At 52.0% G+C, this 19,503-nt stretch overlaps 1 protein-coding gene across 1 annotated transcript; it reads left to right on the forward strand.

Annotated features, from left to right (window-relative positions):
* Positions 1–5,884: 5,884 nt before the first annotated feature.
* On the forward strand, positions 5,885–18,360 carry DTYMK (deoxythymidylate kinase). The gene is made up of 5 exons (XM_004743800.3): positions 5,885–6,050; positions 6,491–6,599; positions 11,229–11,319; positions 13,219–13,416; positions 17,962–18,360. Exons 1-5 carry the CDS (start codon positions 5,921–5,923, stop codon positions 18,070–18,072), a joined length of 639 nt encoding a protein of 212 aa, XP_004743857.1. The 5' UTR covers positions 5,885–5,920; the 3' UTR covers positions 18,073–18,360.
* The last annotated feature ends 1,143 nt before the right edge of the window (positions 18,361–19,503 follow it).

Raw genomic sequence — 19,503 nt, forward strand, 5'->3', positions numbered from 1 at the left:
AGCCACCCAGGAGGCACTTGATACATTATTATTAAAGTCCGTAGTTTACTTTAGGGTTCACTCTGTGTTGTATATTCTGTAGGTTTTTAACAAATGTGTAATGACCTGTATCCAACATTACAATATACAGAATCCTTTCTCTGCCTCCAAAATGCTGTGTTCTACCTTGTCAGCCCTTTCCCCACTCCCCGCACCCTTGGCAAACGCTGATCTTTTTACTGCAGTTTTCCCTTTTCCAAAATGTTTTAGAGTTGGCATCACACATTTCGCAGACTTTTCAGATTATTTTCTTTGACTTAGTAATATGCATTTATGTTTCCTCCGTGCTTTTCTGTGGCTTGGTAGCTCATTTCTTCTTAATGCTGAGAAACATTTCATGGGCTGGATGTACCAGTTAACCCATTCACCTATTGAAAGACATCTTGGTTGTTTCCAAATTTTGCCAATTATGAATAAAGCTACTATAATCATTAATGTACAGGTGTTTGTGTGGACATGTTTTTAATTCCTTTGGTTAAATACAAAGAAGAGTAAGATTGTCTAGGTTTGTAGGAGACCACCAAACTGGCTTCCAAAGTGGCTGTATCACTTTGCATTTCCACCAGCAAAGAATGAGAGTTCTTGTTGCTCCACATCCTCACTACCACTTGGTGTTCTGGATTTTAACCATTCTGACGGGTGAGTTGTTCTGTTTGCAATTCCCTAATGACATAATTCCCTAATGAATTCTTCTTACATGTGTATTTGCTATCTGTACATCTCTTTGGGTGAGGTGTCTGTTCATAACTTTTGCCCATTTCTTTTTTAACTTTTTAAAAAAGATTTTATTTAGGGCTCCTGGGTGACTCAGTGGGTTAAAGCCTCTCCCTTCCGCTCAGGTCATGATCCCAGGGTCCTGGGATCAAGCCCCACATCGGGCTCTCTGCTCAGCAGGGAACCTTCTTCCTCCTCTCTCTCTCTCTCTGTCTGCCTCTCCGCCTACTTATGATCTCTGTCTGTTAAATAAATAAAATCTTTAAAAAAAAAAAAAGATTTTATTTAGAGGGGCGCCTGGGTGGCTCGGTCATTAGGCATCTGCCTTCAGCTCAAGTTGTGATCCCAGGGTTCTGGGACTGAACCCCGCATCAGGCTCTCTGCTTGGCTAGAAGTCTGCTTTTCCTCTCCCACCTCTCCTGCTTGTGTTCCTGCTTTCGCTGTCTCTTTATCAAATAAATGAATAAAATCTTTGAGAAAAAAAAATTTTTATGGCATGCCTGGGTGGCTCAGTTGGTTGAGCATCTGCCTTTAGCTGGGGCCATGATCCCCAGGGTCCTGGGATCGAGTCCCACATTGGGCTCCTCTCTCTGCCTGCCACTCCCCCTGCTTGTACTCTCTCTCACTTTCTCTGACAAATAAATTAATAAAATCTTAAAAATAAAACTTTAAAAATTTTTATTTAGAAAGTGGTGGGGGTTGGGCAGAGGGGGAGCAGACTCCCCACTGAGTGTGGAGCCTAGTGAAGGGCAAGATCCTGAGATCACAACCCAAGCTGAAACCAAGTGCCAGATGCTGAACCAGCTAAGCCACCCAGGCACTTCCTAACTTTTGTCCACTTTTTAACATGGGCTGTTGGTTTTCTTACCAGTGAATCATACTATCCACTTTTCTACTATTTACATTTTTAACTTCATACTCTTCGCAAACACCTGGCCATGTTTTACTCATTCTACTTCATTTTGTTTACTAGATTATTTCATTGCATTGGTGTGCCATACTTTTAACAATAGATGTACAATGTTTTGATTGTACCCAGTTTTCATTAGTATCAGTAATGCCCTGATGAACATGTGTTCATATGGCTGTACATATCCGTGTGCTCCAGCTATTGCTGCATAATAAGCTACCTGAAAACAGTTGCTTAAAAGAACCATTTTAGGGCGCCTGGGTGGCTCAGTGGGTTGAGCCGCTGCCTTCGGCTCAGGTCATGATCTCAGGGTCCTGGGATCGAGTCCCGCATCGGGCTCTCTGCTTGGCAGGGAGCCTGCTTCCCTTCCTCTCTCTCTACCTGCCTCTCCGTCTACTTGTGATTTCTGTCAAATAAATAAATAAAATCTTTAAAAAAAAAAAAAAAAAAGAACCATTTTAGGAGCACTTGGGTGGTTCAGTCCTTAAGCGCCTGCCTTTGGCTCAGGTTATGATCCCAGGGTCATGGGATCCAGGCTTGTGTCCAACTCCCTGCTTGATGGGAGCTTCTCCCTCTCCCACTCCCCCTGCTTGTGTTCCCTCTCTCTCTCACTCTGTGTCAAATAAATCAATAAATCTTTTTTCAAAAAACCATTTTATTACCACTCAGGATTTTTTAAATAGATTTTATTTGACAGAGATCACAAGTAGGCAGAGAGACAGGCAGGGAGAGAGGAAGGGAAGCAGGCTCCCTGCTGAGCAGAAAGCCCAACATGGGCCCTATCCCAGGACCCCGGGATCATAACCCAAGCCAAAGACAGAGGCTTTAACCCACTGAGCCACCCAGGCACCCCAACACTCAGAATTTTTGAGTCATGCATTTCAGCCAGGCTCAGCCGAGTGATTCTTTCGTTCTGTGTAATACTTTAGGTCACTGGGGTAGCTGGAAGGTAGCAGATGATTGGCGTCATGGACCAGCATGCCTACATGAGACCTCACCAGCACAGCAGTCCCAGGTACTGGTACTGTTCTCGCCATGCAAGGAGGGCTTCCAGAGAGTTCCAGTGAACCTCAGTAGAAACTGCACTACTTGTGAAAACTCCTCGGTAGTCCTGAGGCAGATGCTCAATGACTGAGCCACCCAGGCGCCCCCAGAATTTTATTTCTTGTGCAGCAGTCCCAGTGTGAATAGCCCAATGGGCAGCAGCCAGGCTCCATAGGATCACTCGTGGGCCCCTTCCAGCACAGTGTGTACCCCCAGGGAGTTTTGTCATCATCAATAGGGTCAAGGCCAGGTTGCAGGGAGGGGAAGCAGTGGGCAAAAGGAAAGCACCGGCCGCTGGGTGAAGGAGCACAAACTGCGTCTGATCACAGTTCATCCGATGGTTCATCGGCACTTAACTGTGTGGCCACATCCACCTGCAAGCAGGGCTGGGAAACTAATTCAGTCTAGCAGGGCACTCATGTGCTAGCAGACTCTTCTGGAAGTACAGGAGTGCTGTAGACTGAGTAGCCCCCCAGATTCATAGGAATGCTACCTACCGATGTGACTATGCCAAGGGAATTGAGAGGAAGAAGAGACCCTGGCGACCTCTCTCCACACCCACATGGTGGGAAGACTGGCTCCACTGGAGCCCCACGGTCTGTGCTGTCTGGACAGGTTAGCCTGGCTAACAACGAGAAAGCCTTTGCTGCCACAATCCTTGAGGAAGAGAGAAGAGTAAAAGGGCTTTAGTGCCTTTTGGGTTTTTTTTTAAGGGACAATCCCAAACATGTAAGAGTAGGCCCTAATGAGCCCTGTGTGCTCATCAGCCATTGGCACCTTACAACCCTTTTTTTTTTTTTAAGATTTTATTTATTTATCAGAGAGAGAGAGGGGGAGAGAGCGAGCACAGGCAGACAGAATGACAGGCAGAGGCAGAGGGAGAAGCAGGCTCCCCGCCAAGCAAGGAGCCTGATGTGGGACTCTATCCCAGCACGCTGGGATCATGACCTGAGCCGAAGGCAGCTGCTTAACCAACTGAGCCACCCAGGCGTCCCCCTTACAACCCATTGTATGTCCCCTGTCTCCAAGCACACTTAGGCCCAGAACCCTGTAACTTCCTCCACCAAGTGGACATCCTTGTGCCCACCTATAAGGCCTCCATGGTGCTGTGAAGAGATCCTACTTGCACGGTTCTAGGACCGACTGTGCTGACCATCAGGCCTGAGACCAACCTGTCCATGCAGCAGAGCAGAAAGGAGACAATGTCCGGCTGCGAGGCCACGCCCCTGCCCACAGTGGGGCCACAAGATCAGCACTGGATGCATGGAGATGCCAAAGTCACCCTGTGACCAGGAAGAAGCTAGAACTGCTAACATGGGAGCCTGACCTTTGACATCACCAGGCAGTAGAAGCAGTTATCGGATGCCTAACTCTGGACTTTGAGTTATGTGTGATAACGAAATATCCCCAAGATGTAAGCCACAGGTATGCTGGTACTTGCACTTAGTGTCATTCTGATAGAAGAGGCAGGACGTGTTGAAGACTCGAAGCAAAACTGCTTGTTGTACCTTAATAACAAACTTCACCCTACTTGTGCTAGTTTAGCAACTGCTGTAGTCAAAAGGGCATGGCACCACCACCCTACACACAAGGCCCCAACCGCCAGGTTCCTGCATTTTCACAGACATCCAGCAAGGCCAGGCATTCACAAGCTGACACGCTGCATTACATATTCTCCCTGTAGCTCAGTGAGCTCATCCTGCAGATGTGGTTCAAGGCTGGCTGGCACCTGCCCTAGCCTGGAAAGGTTCCCTTCTCTACTGTAATGCTTTCATCCTTTGAAGGCCCAGGAGATGGACTTTTGAGAACAGGAGACATAAAACTAAAGGCTATTGCTTCCATCCCTGTAACATTACGCTCTAGCCTTTGTATCAGTGAACCCTCCCTATGGGAGTCCCGCAGTCTCCAGGAGGGACTCGGAATGCCGATGATTTACTTCTTGCTACCTGTCTGTGGCCGTAGCCTGGCCCTAGCTTTATTTCCTTCACTGGAGATCCAGGGTGAAAACACAGCCCTAATTGTGCATATGCTCTTCTCACGTTGGGGGGTGGCGAGGAGGGAACTGCCAAGCCAAACAACAGTTTCCACAGCTTCCCCTTCAAAGGACGCGAGTCAGCTGTGAGTCCAACAGGACTTGGAAGCCGCACAGCCAATATCAACATCAAGGAAGGGGGCAAATGCTTTGGAAGAATACGATCATCTACCCACCCTTCCCGAACTCAGACTGCATCAGGTAAACCGGGCACAAGAAGCCGCTAGCTGCCTCAGGAAGTCACGTTCTAAGGGGGTTGGGGAAGAGAAGTCGGGGAAGTCGCGGAGGGTGAGCTCCAGAACCCCGCGAAGCCGCCGCCGCCCACCCTGGCAACCTCAGCAAGCTCCTGCGGGCAGCAGTGCGGCAGGTGCCCCCGAGAGCTCACGAGCACGCAGCCTTGAGGGCCGAGTCCAGCACAAGTCCAGACGCGAAGCCGGCTGCGGGGGGATACTGCGGGACGTGGCTCCTGGCTCGTCGTAGCCTGCGAGTCCGCTTCGTCGCCAGCCCCGCAGCTTCCAGTGCTGTCCCCGGTGGGCTGGCACCCGCGGACTGACCCTCGGGAGTCAGCACGGCACGGTCTCGCCCGGAGCATGCGCAGGCGACCTGGACGCCCTTGAAGGGGCAACAGCGCCCGGGAGCCTCCGGATGGGACGGGGACCCCCACCTCAGGAGTCGGGCACAAGGGCCGACAAGACCGCCCTTTCCCTCCCCTGCGAGGCGGCCTCCGGCATCTCTGACTCGCGGCTCCCCCAACCCTGCAGTCCCGAGAAGCAGAGTAGACGATACCACCATCTCCCCAGGACTGTCGCGGGGACAGGAAAGGCCCGCCCCGGCCTCCCCGCCAACAGCCAGCCCACACCACCGCCGGCTCGACCGCCCCGGAAGGCGGGGCGTCCTCAGGAAGGGGCGGGGTGACGGGGGGGGCCGCCTTCGCCCCGCCCCTAGGCCGATACCAGCCAGTCTGAGCAAGGCCGGAAAATGGCAGCCAATCCCAACGTGCGATCCTCCCAAGTCAATTCCAGAGCGCGCCACGGACGCGGGCGTATTTCAGCCCGTCCCAGCGCGCGCCGCGGACGGTGGTCCGTATCAGCCAATCGCAGTGCGCGCCGCCGACGCCCGCCAATGGGAGCGCCGAGCGACGCCGGGGACGCGGTGACGGCAGGCGGCGGGAAGGCGCGAGCATGGCGGCCCGGCGCGGGGCTCTCATCGTGCTGGAGGGCGTGGACCGCGCCGGCAAGAGCACGCAGAGCCGCAAGCTGGTGGCAGCACTGTGCGCCGCGGGCCACCGCGCCGAGCTGCTCCGCTTCCCGGGTGGGTGTGGCGCCGGCGGGGCCGCTCGGTGTCGGGGCCGCGGGGCGGTGGCTGCAGTCGTGGACGGGCAGGCGGTCCCGGCGCTGGCGGGAATCCGGGCCGCGGCTTCTGGCGTGGCTGTTCCCGTCGGAGCGACTGGAGGGATGGCTTCACCAGCCTTGGACGTGCGCACCGAGACACCGGTGCGGCGGTCTCCCCGCGACGCCTCAGGCGGGCGGATCGGCAGCGGCGCGCGGCGGGGTCGTGGGCCTCCGGCCTTCGCTCCCTTGAGCTCTTCCGTGCGGGCTCCTGCACCCCGCGGCCGGCTCTCGGGGACACTCCGAATCCGGGGGGCGCCGCAAAGGAAACCGCAGCCCGCGGCCCGGCCCCAGCCGTGTCCTCACTCAGGTGGGGAGGCCTGCGCTCACTTCGTGGGTCTCTCTCTCTCTCTCTCTGTTTAGAAAGATCAACTGATATCGGCCGGCTGCTGAGCTCTTACTTGGAGGAGAAAAGGGAGCTGGAGGACCATTCGGTGCATCTGCTGTTCTCCGCGAACCGCTGGGAGCAAGTGTAAACGCTTAAACGCTTCTGACGCGCAGCCCGCCCCCAGCGCTTTACCTCCTGCTTGACCGCGGCGGGTGAACGCGGCTCTCGACTGGGGGGGCGTGGGCAGTAAGCCCGAGGCCATACCTGGGCGAGCGCGCATCCGTTACCCTGACTCCAACGCTATGTTTGCCAAAGAGCACAAACTCGCACTTCTTCCTCCTGCCTTGCCACCTCTTTGTAATGAACAGACAGACGTTGTTTTGTAGGGTAATTTTAGGGTTATGGAAAAGCTACTGATAAGTACAGTTCTTCCACCCCTGTCCCCTCCCCCTTCTGCCTCTGGTTTCTCATATTATTTGTCTTAGATTAGTGTGTTACATTTGCTACAGTGGATGAACTGATACGGACGCTTTTCTGTAAAGATTTTATTTCTTTGAGAATGAGAGAGGGTGAGAGGAGGGTGGGGGTGGGGCGCAGAGGGAGACAGACAGGCATGCTCTGTGCTGAACATGAGCCCAATTCCCAGGCCCCTGAGATTAGGAGCTGGCTGGAGTCAGAAACAGCCCCCCAGTGCCGCATGTTGACAACATTATTAACAGAGGTTCAGTTTACCCCACCCCCCTTTTACTTTACATTTTTCACCTCTTCACTCAGCATTTAATTGTGAGCAAGTGCCTGTGCTGTGTGCTTTTAGATGCTTTTGTTTCCTTTTTTTTTTTTAAGGTTTTATTTTTTTGACAGAGATCACAAGTAGGCAGAGAGAGAGGGGAAGCAGGCTCCCCACTGAGCAAAGAGCCCAGTGCGGGGCTTGATCCCAGGACCCTGAGATCATGACCCAAGCCGAAGGGCAGAGGCTTAACCCACTGAGCCACTCTGGCGCCCCACATTTCCATTTATTTTTTGACATAAATAAAGAGGTCCTCCCATACAAACCATCTCATAACTGGCTTTCTGATGCTGCCTGGCTAAGCTATGACTTTCCAGTCAGTCTGGGGTGCTCTCCAGAAAGGCTGTGGGCAGTAGATTCGACCAGATGCTTGTTCGTGGTTTTGCACCATTCGCTCTTACAGTCAAACCTGCACTGCTCTCTTCTGGTTTAGTAGTGTCTGCTTTGGAAAGTACTTCTCACTCCGAAGGAAAAGAGCAAAATGAGATCATTTTTATAGTCCTTAATACATCTGGAATTTATGGGTATAATTGTTCCGATTTTACTTTTGAAGGCTTTATAGAAAAATAAGGCAGTTCCATTAAAAAGTGAAAATGCTAACCTGGCTTCCTAGTGATCCTGCCCCCCCTAGCGTGCCTATGCTCTATCTCTTCTGTCTCAGCTCCCACAGCTACACCTTCGGGTCATTCCAGCCACCGCCATTTGATTGGTTAGATTTGAAAGTCCTTGGTTGACAGGTCAGATGCCAGAGTCACATGTGGCACCACTGCCCACCAGCTGTGTGACCGTGGCCCTGCACAGCTGCTCTGCATCGCAGTTTCCTCATCAGAGTGGCGGTTGTGGTGGTGTCCCATGTCGGTGCCCCCAGCCAGGGTCAAGGAAAGCTGGCCAGGCAGGCCTGGGGATGAGGGCTCAGTCAACCTGGGCTGTTTGGAAGAACTTTTAGAGAAACTGGTGTTTTCCTCCAGCCCTTTAATTGTCCACCTTTCTGCTATGCTTCGTCTTAACTGAGTCAGTTCCTGGTTCCCAAAAATGCTTGTCCTCTGGCATCTTTAAAGTTCAGGAGCACAGAGCGTGTGGCACTCCCCTCGCAGAATGGGGTGGCACCCTCCATTTCCCTCCCTATCCTCTGTTTACCAAAACCCAGTGCTCCTCCAGGAGAGTCGTAAATAGCACTGCCCGCAAGAATTCACTCCTAGAAATGAGCGGTTTCTTTTACCTCCTCAATCTAGCAGTTGATTTTTTAAAGATTTTATTTATTTATTTGATAGACAGAGATCACAAGTAGGCAGAGAGGCAGGAAGAGAGAGAGAGGAGGAAACAGGCTCCCTGCTGAGCAGAGAGGCTGATGTGGGGCTCGATCCCAGGACCCTGAGACCATGACCTGAGCCAAAGGCAGAGGCTTTAACCCACTGAGCCAGCCAGGTGCCCCAGTCTAGCAGTTTTTTGGAATAATTCTAGTCAGCTGGAAGAGTTGTAAGAACAGTGCCAAGAATCCAGACTTCACCTGTTATTCATACTTTGTCACACTTGTGTTATCATTTCCTCACTTTCTAAAAATTTACAGGTCATTTATTTTATGAAATTCATAGTTGGTCTGATGTTTCCTCACAAGTAGAGCTGGATTTGTATTTTTGTCAGGAATACCATGGAAGTGACGTTGGGTCAGTTGTCTAGGACAGTGAGCCAGGAGGGATCCAGTGCGGTTTGGCCATCACTGGATTGCTTGTGAAAGGTGTGCTGGCCAGGCTGTTCCACCAAATGACTCCTTCCTGTTACAAGTAGTCAAAAGGGGAGGGACATGTGGGTGGGTCAGTCATTTGAGCATCTACCTTCAGCTCAGGTCATCATCCCAGGGTCCTGGGATCAAGTCCCACATCAGGCTCCCTGTTCTGTGGGGAGCCTGCTTCTCCCTCTGCCTGATGCTCCCCCTGCTTGTGTGTTATCTCTGGCAAATAAATAAAACTTTTTAAAAAAATCAGTATAAGAAAGGGGAGGGAATACTATAAAACTACATAAATATCCCCTTCCTTATCAAACTTTGATTTTGTACTTTATTGTTCATTAATAAACCTGCTTGAGTCCATTGTGATTTCAGATGGTCACTTTTCTAATCCGTCACTTCTGCATGTATTAGTCGGCTTCCTATGTAAGGAAGAGCCTCCCCTGCTCATCCATGCGTCCCATCATCGACATGGGCTCACATGCTCTTTTTTACTTGGTGGGTCACACTATCAGCTGTTTTGATGTTCAGATTATTGCAAATTTGGCCTCTGGAAATCTCTTCACGTTGGCTCCTGTGTCCATTTTTTGAGAACTTTCTGGGAGAACAAGATGTTCAGGTTTCTCTTGTGTTTTCTCCTGCTCCAGCCCAGGAGCCAGCTGCTCCTTTCTGTGTAGTTGCAGAGTACAACATCTGGGCGCTGGGTGCTTGCTGCTAGTGAGCATCCCTGACTCTAGACTCCAGTTGTGGTCGGACCTGCGTGTAAGTTTATCTTCGTCTGTGTCTGTTTCTCTCTCTCTGGTCACTGATACCTGGTGGTCCAGCCCGGTGCCATTCTCTTCCTGGCTCATGGCATCGTCAGTCTATACCCCTCTGTAAAAGCCTACATAGAGGTCACTGCTGGTTTTCACCTCTGTCCTTTTAACAGGAGCACCCTGAGTGCTATGTTCAGAGGTCTCTTTGGGCAGGATTTTCTGCTCTTCACTGTGTGTTCATCTGGGTACAGTTCATTTGACTTTGTATGTGATTTTAGGCGTTTTTTTCCCCCATTTGATTTAATTTTTGAATACATGAAACATTAAATGGTTCTAAAAGTCAGAGTCAAAGAAAAAGGTCACTGCCTTACGCACCCACTTCTGCCCATCCTCTGTGGGTAGCCTATTCCATTCATTTTTTTTTTAAATAAGGATGTTATTTATTTAATCAGCAGAAGATCACATGTAAACACAGAGAGAAGGGGAAGCAGACTCCCTGCCAAGCAGAGAGCCCGAAGTGGGGCTCAATCCCAGGACCCTGAGATCATGACCTGAGCTGAAGGCAGAGGTTTAACCCACTGAGCCACACAGCTGCCCCCTATTCCATTCTAGTGTTCCCCTATGGGATTATTTTACAGGCAGAGATATATGTGATGTCTTCATTCTCCAGTTTGCCCCGTTCCTCAAAACGTAGCCTGTCACGTGTGGTCCTCTGCTTTCCCAATGACATCAGGAGGTGGTGGTGTCAGCTGATGGACTTAGCCCTTGCTCCTCATACAGGAGAATTGTCCTCTTGGGCATGTGCTGTAGTTATATTTTCTACCAATTTTCTGTTTGTGAGATCAAGTAATTGTTTTTAATAGTTTGCGATTATAGCTAATGCTGTGATGGAAACTGCATTTTATTGCTGGAGGTGTACCTTCTCCCTCCCTACCGTTCTGTGAGCTCCTCAAGGGCATCTCATCTTTCTCTTCCACAAAGTGCAAGTGACACTTCCTACTAACGTCAAGCTCCTTGTTTGCGTGTCCTCCTAAGGTCTTGGGGCAGGGGGATGGGGGTTGAGCTGCCGTCACCTGGTTGAGGACATCCTTGGCCAGCCTGTCCCTCCTCATCCTGGCCCTTCAGACTCTAGGCAGCAAGCATGATCCCATCCTCACTGCATCTGCGCCTTTGCTCTCCTTCCCAGCAGGATCACCCAGCCCCTCTGCATCCCCCCACACTCGCCCCTCCTCATCCTCGCCCAGACAGCCCTCAAGCATGCCTCTGTTCATTCGTCTTCACCAGTTGTGATTGTTCTGTTTTCGTGGACTTATCTTCTCCACATTGGGCTTTGCTGAGAGTACCCCAGTGGCATCTTCTGAAGAGAAGACCCGGAGCTTTTCTGAATACACACGAGGCCGCAAATTGCTGCCCTGTCCTCCCTTCACTGCGCTGGTTTATGTATTGGTGAATTACACTGTCGGCCTGGGAAGCCAGGACCATGGCTCAGAAACGCTCTCTGTTTTTAGGCCTCTGATCAAGAAGAAGTTGGGCCAGGGCATCACCCTCGTCGTTGACAGATATGCATTCTCTGGTGTCGCCTTCACCAGTGCAAAGGAGGTGAGTGCTGCATGGCCCCAGTGGGATGATGCCAGGTGCGGACTCAGGAGCTTGTGGTTCGTTAGGGCCCTTTCCTTTGCCTGGTCCACTTGCTGTGTATCAGTGGGAGGAGCAGATGTTGACGGAACCGTAGCTCATTGGTAATGTCAACGGTGGGTGTCACCATGTCCCTTCCCCACGATGGTCGCTCAGCGGTGCTTCTCTGTTCAGTGTCATGTTTACAGAGTGGATGGTGCATGTCGGGCACCTTCTGTGGGTTTTCCTGGCCTCCGCAAGCCAGCCATGGAGCTGTCATTTGGAGTACAGGGGCTACTCTGCCACTGTGGTCTGCGGCTTAGTAGAACTTTTCAGCTACATACCAGCTGAGAAAATGATATCCCACCCAGCACTGTCCCCTGCTGCTCTCTGCCCTGACCCACCAGACACATCACCAGCTCCTTCGTGAACACTTCAGCTCATGTCCCAAAATGACTTCTTACAAATGCAGGTGTTTCATGCTGCCATCATTTGGTCCATGTGTGCAGTGGCCATTCACTTAGAAATGGACTCATCCTGGGTTTCTGCAGTCGAACTGGATCGGAATCCATGTCAGGGCCGTACTGGACGTGTGTCTTAGATCTCTGTGATGATACAGGCTCCCACATTTCCTTTTTAACTTGCATTAAAATCTTTTAAGATTTTATTTTGGAGAGATTACTTGAAGGAGTTCTGGGCTCTCATATCGAGAGACACGGGGCATCTGGCTATCTCGTTTGTGGTAACAAACGGTTTGTGATGGTACCTTCACGAGGGGTTGCAAAATGGTGACCTCAATTCTGCCCATCATTCCTCGTGTGCTGGCTGGAATTTTTCTAAAAGGACACTTGCCCTATGGAAGTGTTGGTCAGTGAGATTCCGTCTGGAAGAGGAGGATGGGGCAAGTGACCGCCATGTCCTGGACTGTCTCCCTCGTGTCTTCCTGATGTGCTACTGGGGGTCTGTGGGGGCTGACGGGCTCACTCCTCAGCTGAGTACCTTACTTGAGCCTATAGCTCCCAGCGCAGAGCTGGGTTCTAAACCTAAGTCTTCAGAGCTCTGTGGCTTTGAGACAGGGCCTTCCTGGACATGACCTTTTCCTCTAAAAATGGGGACATATTTTTAGAAGTTGATGGGTTGAATAGGAGCAGGAGGGTGGAGGAGAGGCCTGTGGCACATGCTTGCAGCAGGGCTCCAGCATTCTCTCAAGGGGGCTCATGCCCTTACCCAGCAGAGGTATAGGTACAGGACCCAAACTAGGGGTCGTTCCCCCCATGGGCCCATCTGCTGCCTACCCCAGGCCTCCTGTGTGCGGTGGGCCTCCAGGGTCTGCCACATGGACTGAGCATTCCACCTGGCCAGAAGGCATGGGACTGTGTTGGCATGCCCACCCTTGGACCCAGGCTGTAGGTGCTGATTCCACGGGGCTTTGGGGAATCCTGTCTTTGAATGTATATTCACAAAGTCAATGCAAACGAAGGATTTGTGGGAGAAGGCAAAACCATTTGAGATCTCAGGAATAAAAACCATTCCCATGTAAGAAGGCTCCATTTTTGGTATATCAGCTGGACATTAGCTCATTTCTCCCCTTTTATGAATTTTGAAATCAAGAATTAGACTCCAGGGCGCCTGAGTGGCTCAGTGGGTTAAGCGGCTGCCTTTGGCTCAGGTCATGATCTCAGGGTCCTGGGATCGAGTCCCGCATTGGGCTCTCTGCTCAGCAGGGAGCCTGCTTCCTCCTCTCTCTCTCTCTCTCTCTCTCTGCCTGCCTTTCTGCCTATTTATGATCTCTCTCTGTCAAATAAATAAAATCTTTTAAAAAAAAAAAAAGATTTAGACTCACTTAAACCTTCTTTCTCTAACTCTTGGGTTCCATGCTGCCAGAATTTCTCCCTGGATTGGTGCAAGCAGCCGGACGTGGGCCTCCCCAAGCCGGACCTGGTGGTGTTCCTTCAGTTAGGGCTGGCGGAGGCTGCGGCGCGGGGAGAGTTCGGCCGTGAACGCTACGAGAACGGGAACTTCCAGGAGCGGGCACTGCGTTGCTTCCACCAGCTGATGGCGGACAAGACTCTGAACTGGAAGGTGAGGGTGTCTTCTGGTGTTGCCCCCAGAACCGGCTGGCTGGAAGCCGCCAACAAGTGGCTCAGGTCCTGCGCCTCAGCGGTGCCATTGGCCAAGGGCTGCTCCACTGGTGGGGCCTCAGCACCCTCTCAGTTTCTGCTCCTTTGTGATTGTGTGAAACAAGGGAGATGGGTACCTGCTGGGTGATTTGGGGAGAATGGGCTAGATAACCCCTCCCAAACAGCAGTTCTGCACAGGCAGCTGTCCTCTGCCAGGTTTTGCCATGCTTGTCACCTAGAACACCGACCTATAAGGCACTCTTCACACTGCCTTCTCTCTTTCACTTGTGAGTCGCACTCTGGCTTGTTGTGTCTACAGGCCCCATAAACCCTGAAAGTTGGGACTGGCTGGTTTGGGGCTCATCCCCCACTGCCTGGGAGTCATTTGCTGTCTCCCTCTCAACCCTATCCTGCCATTTTGGCCCCAGGGCCATTCCTTGTTTCCTTTTGTGGGGATGAGCACTTGTCTACACTCTTACTCCCAGGCCTAGGCCTCACCCTCAGGCTCATGCCCACCCCCCAACCACACTGTGCTGTCTCCTTGTGCTCAGTGCCCTGCAGCCCTGTTCCCTCCACCTCCACACCTCACCCAGGGCCTAGCCCCAGTCTCCATCCATGAAGGACCATCAGGTCCTCCCTGAGGAGGGACACCAGGGGTTCCAGATTGGGCCCCTTCCCCATGCCCTCCCTGCACACGCCCATCCCCAGACCCAGTTCATGTGAGCGCCCCCTGGTGGCCTGGACACAGCTTTGTCCCTGTGTGGTCAGAGGCAGCCTGGCAACCAGAAAGCTGATACCGAGGGTGGTTGACAGGTCTTACTGGTGAGACAGGCAGCCTTCTTGCTGCTCCGTTGGCCTCGGCTCCTACTTTGGCCATCTTGTCTGGTTGGTGCTTCTCCCGCGACCTGCCTGTCTGCGGCCCTCCCCATTCATCCTCATTGACTTCTGCTTGCTCATTGCCAGGGTGGGGGTTCCTCTCAGGGGGCTTCTTTGTGACACAGTTTGCACACATATTTTTAAAGTATGGCTTTCACCACTAGCTAGAAGTACAGTGTTCCCATGAAACCGCAGCCGGGCTCTCTGCCATAAAGCAAAGAAGCAATCACCACTGATTGACATGAAAACCTTTCTGAGTGTTCCCAGAGTTAGAAAATCACCTCTCTTGGGCTTTTCTGGTACTTAGGACACAACTTGCTAACAGACACACAGAGTCAATGGAGATGAAGCTCACAGGCTCCCAGACACAGAGCCGAGCTCTTGCGGCCAGACATCGAGCTGCCAAGAGAGATTCCCAAGGAGCACACAGGCGCCTTCTGCTGCTCTGGGTGCCTGGGACAGCTCCCTGCAGTGCTGACACTGAATGAACTTTTTGCTTTTCACCTTTTTTTGTAAAAGCAAAAACACTTTCTGGATCTTTTTCTGTTAGCAAAAATAGGTACTAACCTAAATCCTTCACGAAAGCAAAGTGGTGTACTGCGAGCTTTCACAAAGCAGAGGATGCCTGTGTATCCACAGGCTCTCCATCTCTCATGAGCTCACATCAGTGGTGAGCCCGTGCACTTGTCTAATGGTCGAAAAGGGCATTTCTTTCCGCACACGGAAGCTTCAATCCCATTTTTGTACTGTATAATTTTATCATATAAGAAATTACAAAGTTCTGTTCCATTTCTGTTTTTCCTTTGCCAATCGGTTCTATGTGGTTTAGGCAATTCTTAATTTATAACACATTTCAAACCCTGTAAGGAACAAGACAAGAAGGTATGAAATCTGGAGTGGGAGTGGGGAAAGAAACAGGAGACCATCTCTTTCCAACCAGTGCTGGCTCTCTCCACCCTGAACCTCCCAGAGGGTTTTCATCTCATGTCACTTCTTCAACTTAAGAACATCTTTAAACATTTCCTGTATGCTGGATCTCCTAGGATAGAACTCTCAGCTTTTGTTTGTCTGAAAATTAACTTTTTTAACATTCTTTGAATTAAACAATAACAACAACAACAACAAAAACCACCTTAAAACTTCCAAGTACAATACAAAAAATTCTTCCTGGGACCATTTGAGAACAAATTAGTCTCTGGTGCCCCTTCCCTGCTGTGTACTATCAAAACCGGGACATTACTGTGCATCCCTTGCTACCCGCAGGTCCCCAGGCCCCATTCAGGCTCCCCCACTGGTCCCACTAGTGTCCTTTTTTTTTTTTTAAAGATTTTTTTTATTTATTTGACAGAGAGAGATCACAAGCGGGGGGGCGGGGGGGGGCAGGAAGCAGGCTCCCTGCCAAGCAGAGAGCCCGATGTGGGACTCGATCCCAGGACCCTGGGATCATGACCCGAGCCGAAGGCAGAGGCCTAACCCACTGAGCCACCCAGGCGCCCCCCTACTAGTGTCCTTTTTAACAAATGACTCAGTGTACAGTTCCTTCTCTATTCTCCAGCTTGTGTGACTTTCATGACATTGACACTTTTGAAGTTCACGGGGGTGATTTGTGAGTGTCCAGTGGACTCTGCTTTTTCCCTGTGGTGGGATCCAGGCTGTGTGTCTTTGCTGGTGGCCTGGGTGGGGCACTGGATTCTCACTGCATCCTGCCATGTGTGTAGGATTCCCTTTTGTTCCACTTTTGATGATGTTCACTTTCTGGGGTATTTATTTTTATTCGCATGTCGCTGACACACACTTAGACGAACGTTGGTGTGCAGCCAAGTGACTAGACAGGCTTGTACGTTACTCGGGGCTCACCACACAGGTGGCTGCACCTATCAGTACACAGCGCCATCACGGGATCCCTGACCATAGTCCCTGTGCGGTGCCTCTCATCTGTCTGTCCCCACCCCCTCCCCCAAGGGGGCAGCTGTGCGTCCTCTGCGCTTATGGCTTAGCTTCTGTGTGCGATTATTCACTTATATGAGACTCCACATATAAGCGAAATCCTACAGTATCTGTCCTTCTTCGTGTGATTCATTTCACAGAGGATGATACCATCTAGGGCCACCCATGTTGTTGCCGATGGCAAGAGCTCAACCTTTTGTATGGCCGAGTAACATCCCCTTTCACCACCTTGCAAGTGGTACTTGCAAGGCTTCTCCACAGGGACATGGACTCTATCTCCCTCTATAAATAAGAAGCAGTTTGTGATGAGATTCTTAAAAACCATGTAAAAATCTCACAGCTCATCGGATTTTCAGTTTACCTGTACATTCATATCTGTACAGATTCGTGTTTTGTTTCTGTTTTGACTCCCTGCCGTCTATGCTGTGCCCCACCCAGCAGCTCTGTTACCTTCTCGTGGGTCCCCTGCACATTGGAACACTGACTGCCCCCCAGCACATTAATACTTTCGGGGTTCATCCTGTCTGCTTCCAGCCCCGCTCTGGGTTTGGCTGCTTCCCCGGGTTTCCATGCTTCCATTTTGAGAGGAAAGCTATCCTAAATCTGGGTCCAGGGGCTTGTTGGCACGGTGCTGTTTCTGCCCCTGGGCCCTCAGAGGACTAGAAATGTGGTTTAGATGTGATTGCCTGCGTTAGAGTTTATATGTAATGTGCGCGTTTATCTGTAATGTGTGCATAGTACGTCCGTGTGCAGTGTGTGTGTGCACGTAGTATGCCTGTGTATGAGGTCACATGCAGAGTGTGTGTGCACGCACATGTATTACACCCATGTGTGAGGTTCAACCTAGTTCATGGTTTGCAGTAAGCAGTCCCAAGAGCCTTCAGGCGGCTGTCACTGCGTGGGGTCTCAGGCTGGGCAGATCATTGCAAGCTGTGCAGTCAGACCTCCCAGATGGTCATACATGCCTCTGAGTGAGTCCATAATCACCGCAGCTTCTGCAGAATTGCCTGCCCCAGAGGCCCCATCAGGACCGAGCCTGGACCAACAGTGAGACGGGGCAACCCACCCTGAGCACACAGAAGATTCTGTCCAGCTTGGTCATCCTTGCTTCAGGCAGAGAGTGGTTTCTCAGGTGGCTGGGTCATGAAGTGACCAGAGGTCCTCATGCTTTCATCGAGGGGGAGAGCAGCCAGCTGGGTCAGGATGGAATCCTCTTCCCCAGAAGGAGAGGAGTCAAACCCAGGGTTAGCTTCTAAAGTGCAGAACTTTCTTCAGCTCTGAGCAGCATCCGGGCATGGCCTCAGAGGGGCAGACTCTCCCAGCCTCCTTTGCAGAAACCAAAGCCCTACCAAACAGGATGGGGTGGGTGCTGATGTGCAGGTGCCCCACTGACCTGCCTGCTGGCATGAGCTGGGGGAGGGAGAGGGTCTGATCAGTGGCAAGATGGGGTGTTTCTCCTGTATCTAAGCCGCAGCAGGAGTGTGGGTCAGCTTCATCCCAAGGACATAGGCCAAGTTCCCCCTCCCCTGAGAAGGGCAAAGGTCAGACAAAGGTGTAGGATGAAGAACCCCAGAGGTGTACTGTGCCCCTCTAGAACCCAGCCCTGTCTGAAATCCCTACACACTGAAAGTAGTGAAGAGCATTAACCATTCTCTTTTTCTCCTGCCTCCCCCGTGGGGGACAGATGGTCGACGCCTCCAAAAGCATTGAAGATGTCCACAAGGAAATCCACGCCCTCTCTGTGGACACCATCCAGGCCGTCACAGAGAGGCCACTAGGCGAGCTTTGGAAGTAGCCATGCAGCACTCCGTCTTTTGGTCCTGTGAGGCCGAGCTGGGGGGGATGGTGGACTCCCAGACGACGTGCTCATGGTGCACAGAGCAGAGACAAGTCAGCAGGCACACTGGAGGTGCCGCTGGCAGTGCTGCAAGCTTCCTCTGTCCTCCTATCCTCTCAAGCACCAGTAAATGACTGCTTTCTTACGGGAGTCTCATGACCACATGTAGGCAGTTCCAGTGAGATGGTCATCACCTGAAATTCTGAATTTCTTAGAGGCACCAATAAAAACTCATCTGAAAAAGCACCGTGGAAGCTCCCGCCTTCCTTAGCAGCCAAGGGCTTGCCGGAGAGCCCTTCCTAGCAGGCACAATCCCGAGTTGGGCCCAGCCAGGCTGCATCCCAGGGGCATGGTGGCCTGTCCCACCTCAGTGCTACAGACACAGGTGTGGTGGTGGTGTTTCCACTCTCTCCCACTGAAGCTACCCTGACTGGTGTGGCCTTTTGGAGGACCAGAGCACAGAGCAGTGCAGACTGCTGAATGGAGGGCAGGCAGGGATCCCCCACCTGGAGGGCAGTAGCTTTCTCCTGTGGCTCGGATGTGCTCTCTGTGTGGGGCCTGGGCAGAGCCTGCATGTGGCCAGCATCTGTGCTTGTTGGGGTTCCTGGTCTGGTCACTAGGCATCTGGCCCTCAGTCCTGGTCCTTAGGTGGCACCTCAGAACGGGGCAAAGAACATAATAGGTGAGCATGCCTGATGGCTGTGCATCCTTGAGTGAGGCCATGAGGGGACAGTCGTGGAGTCAGAGTCCCATGTCCTGTGCTCACAGAGGGGACTGCTGTAGTTTGGTGGGGCCCTGCTGATGGCCAGGTGTTAGCCGCAGGTGTCCGCCCAGAGTGGGCAGCACATGTGAGGTCAGAGCCGGAGGACCCACCGCAGAGACAGACACCATAAGGACCGCACATGGGGTCCAACTCGGGCCCTGTATCACCCACAGGGCTGGTCTGGCAGCACTGTCTGTAGCCGGCTTTGTGCTGCTTCCCAGAACCAAGGCTCTGTGAGGAAAATGCATGTCAGCCCAATCTTTCTAAGACCCCGAACTTATGCCTCTTGCACCCTCATCAGGGCCATGGGTGGGGGGGGGTTGGGCGCTGAGTAAGCCAGGGTGCCCAGCACAGACCAGGACACAGGCAGAGCAGTCTGCTCAGCTGGAGCTGTGGATGCAGGATACAGGTGGGGTCAGAGGTGGAAGGAACTCAGGAGGAGCAGCCAGAGCAGAGGGGGTCCCGTAGGTGGTGGGTGGTACAACCAGGCTGGAGGCAAAAACAGTCCAACAGACTTAAGCTTTCTTCAGGGAATGCAGCATGTGTCTTGAAGTATCTGGCCACAACAGGGGCAGGGGGTGGGTGGGGCAGGCATATGGTATGTGACATGGTCCAGAGCCCCCAGC

This window comes from Mustela putorius, unplaced genomic scaffold (assembly GCF_011764305.1).
Source record: "Mustela putorius furo isolate JIRA1106 unplaced genomic scaffold, ASM1176430v1.1 tig00003869_pilon_pilon_pilon, whole genome shotgun sequence".
NCBI lineage: Eukaryota > Metazoa > Chordata > Mammalia > Carnivora > Mustelidae > Mustela > Mustela putorius.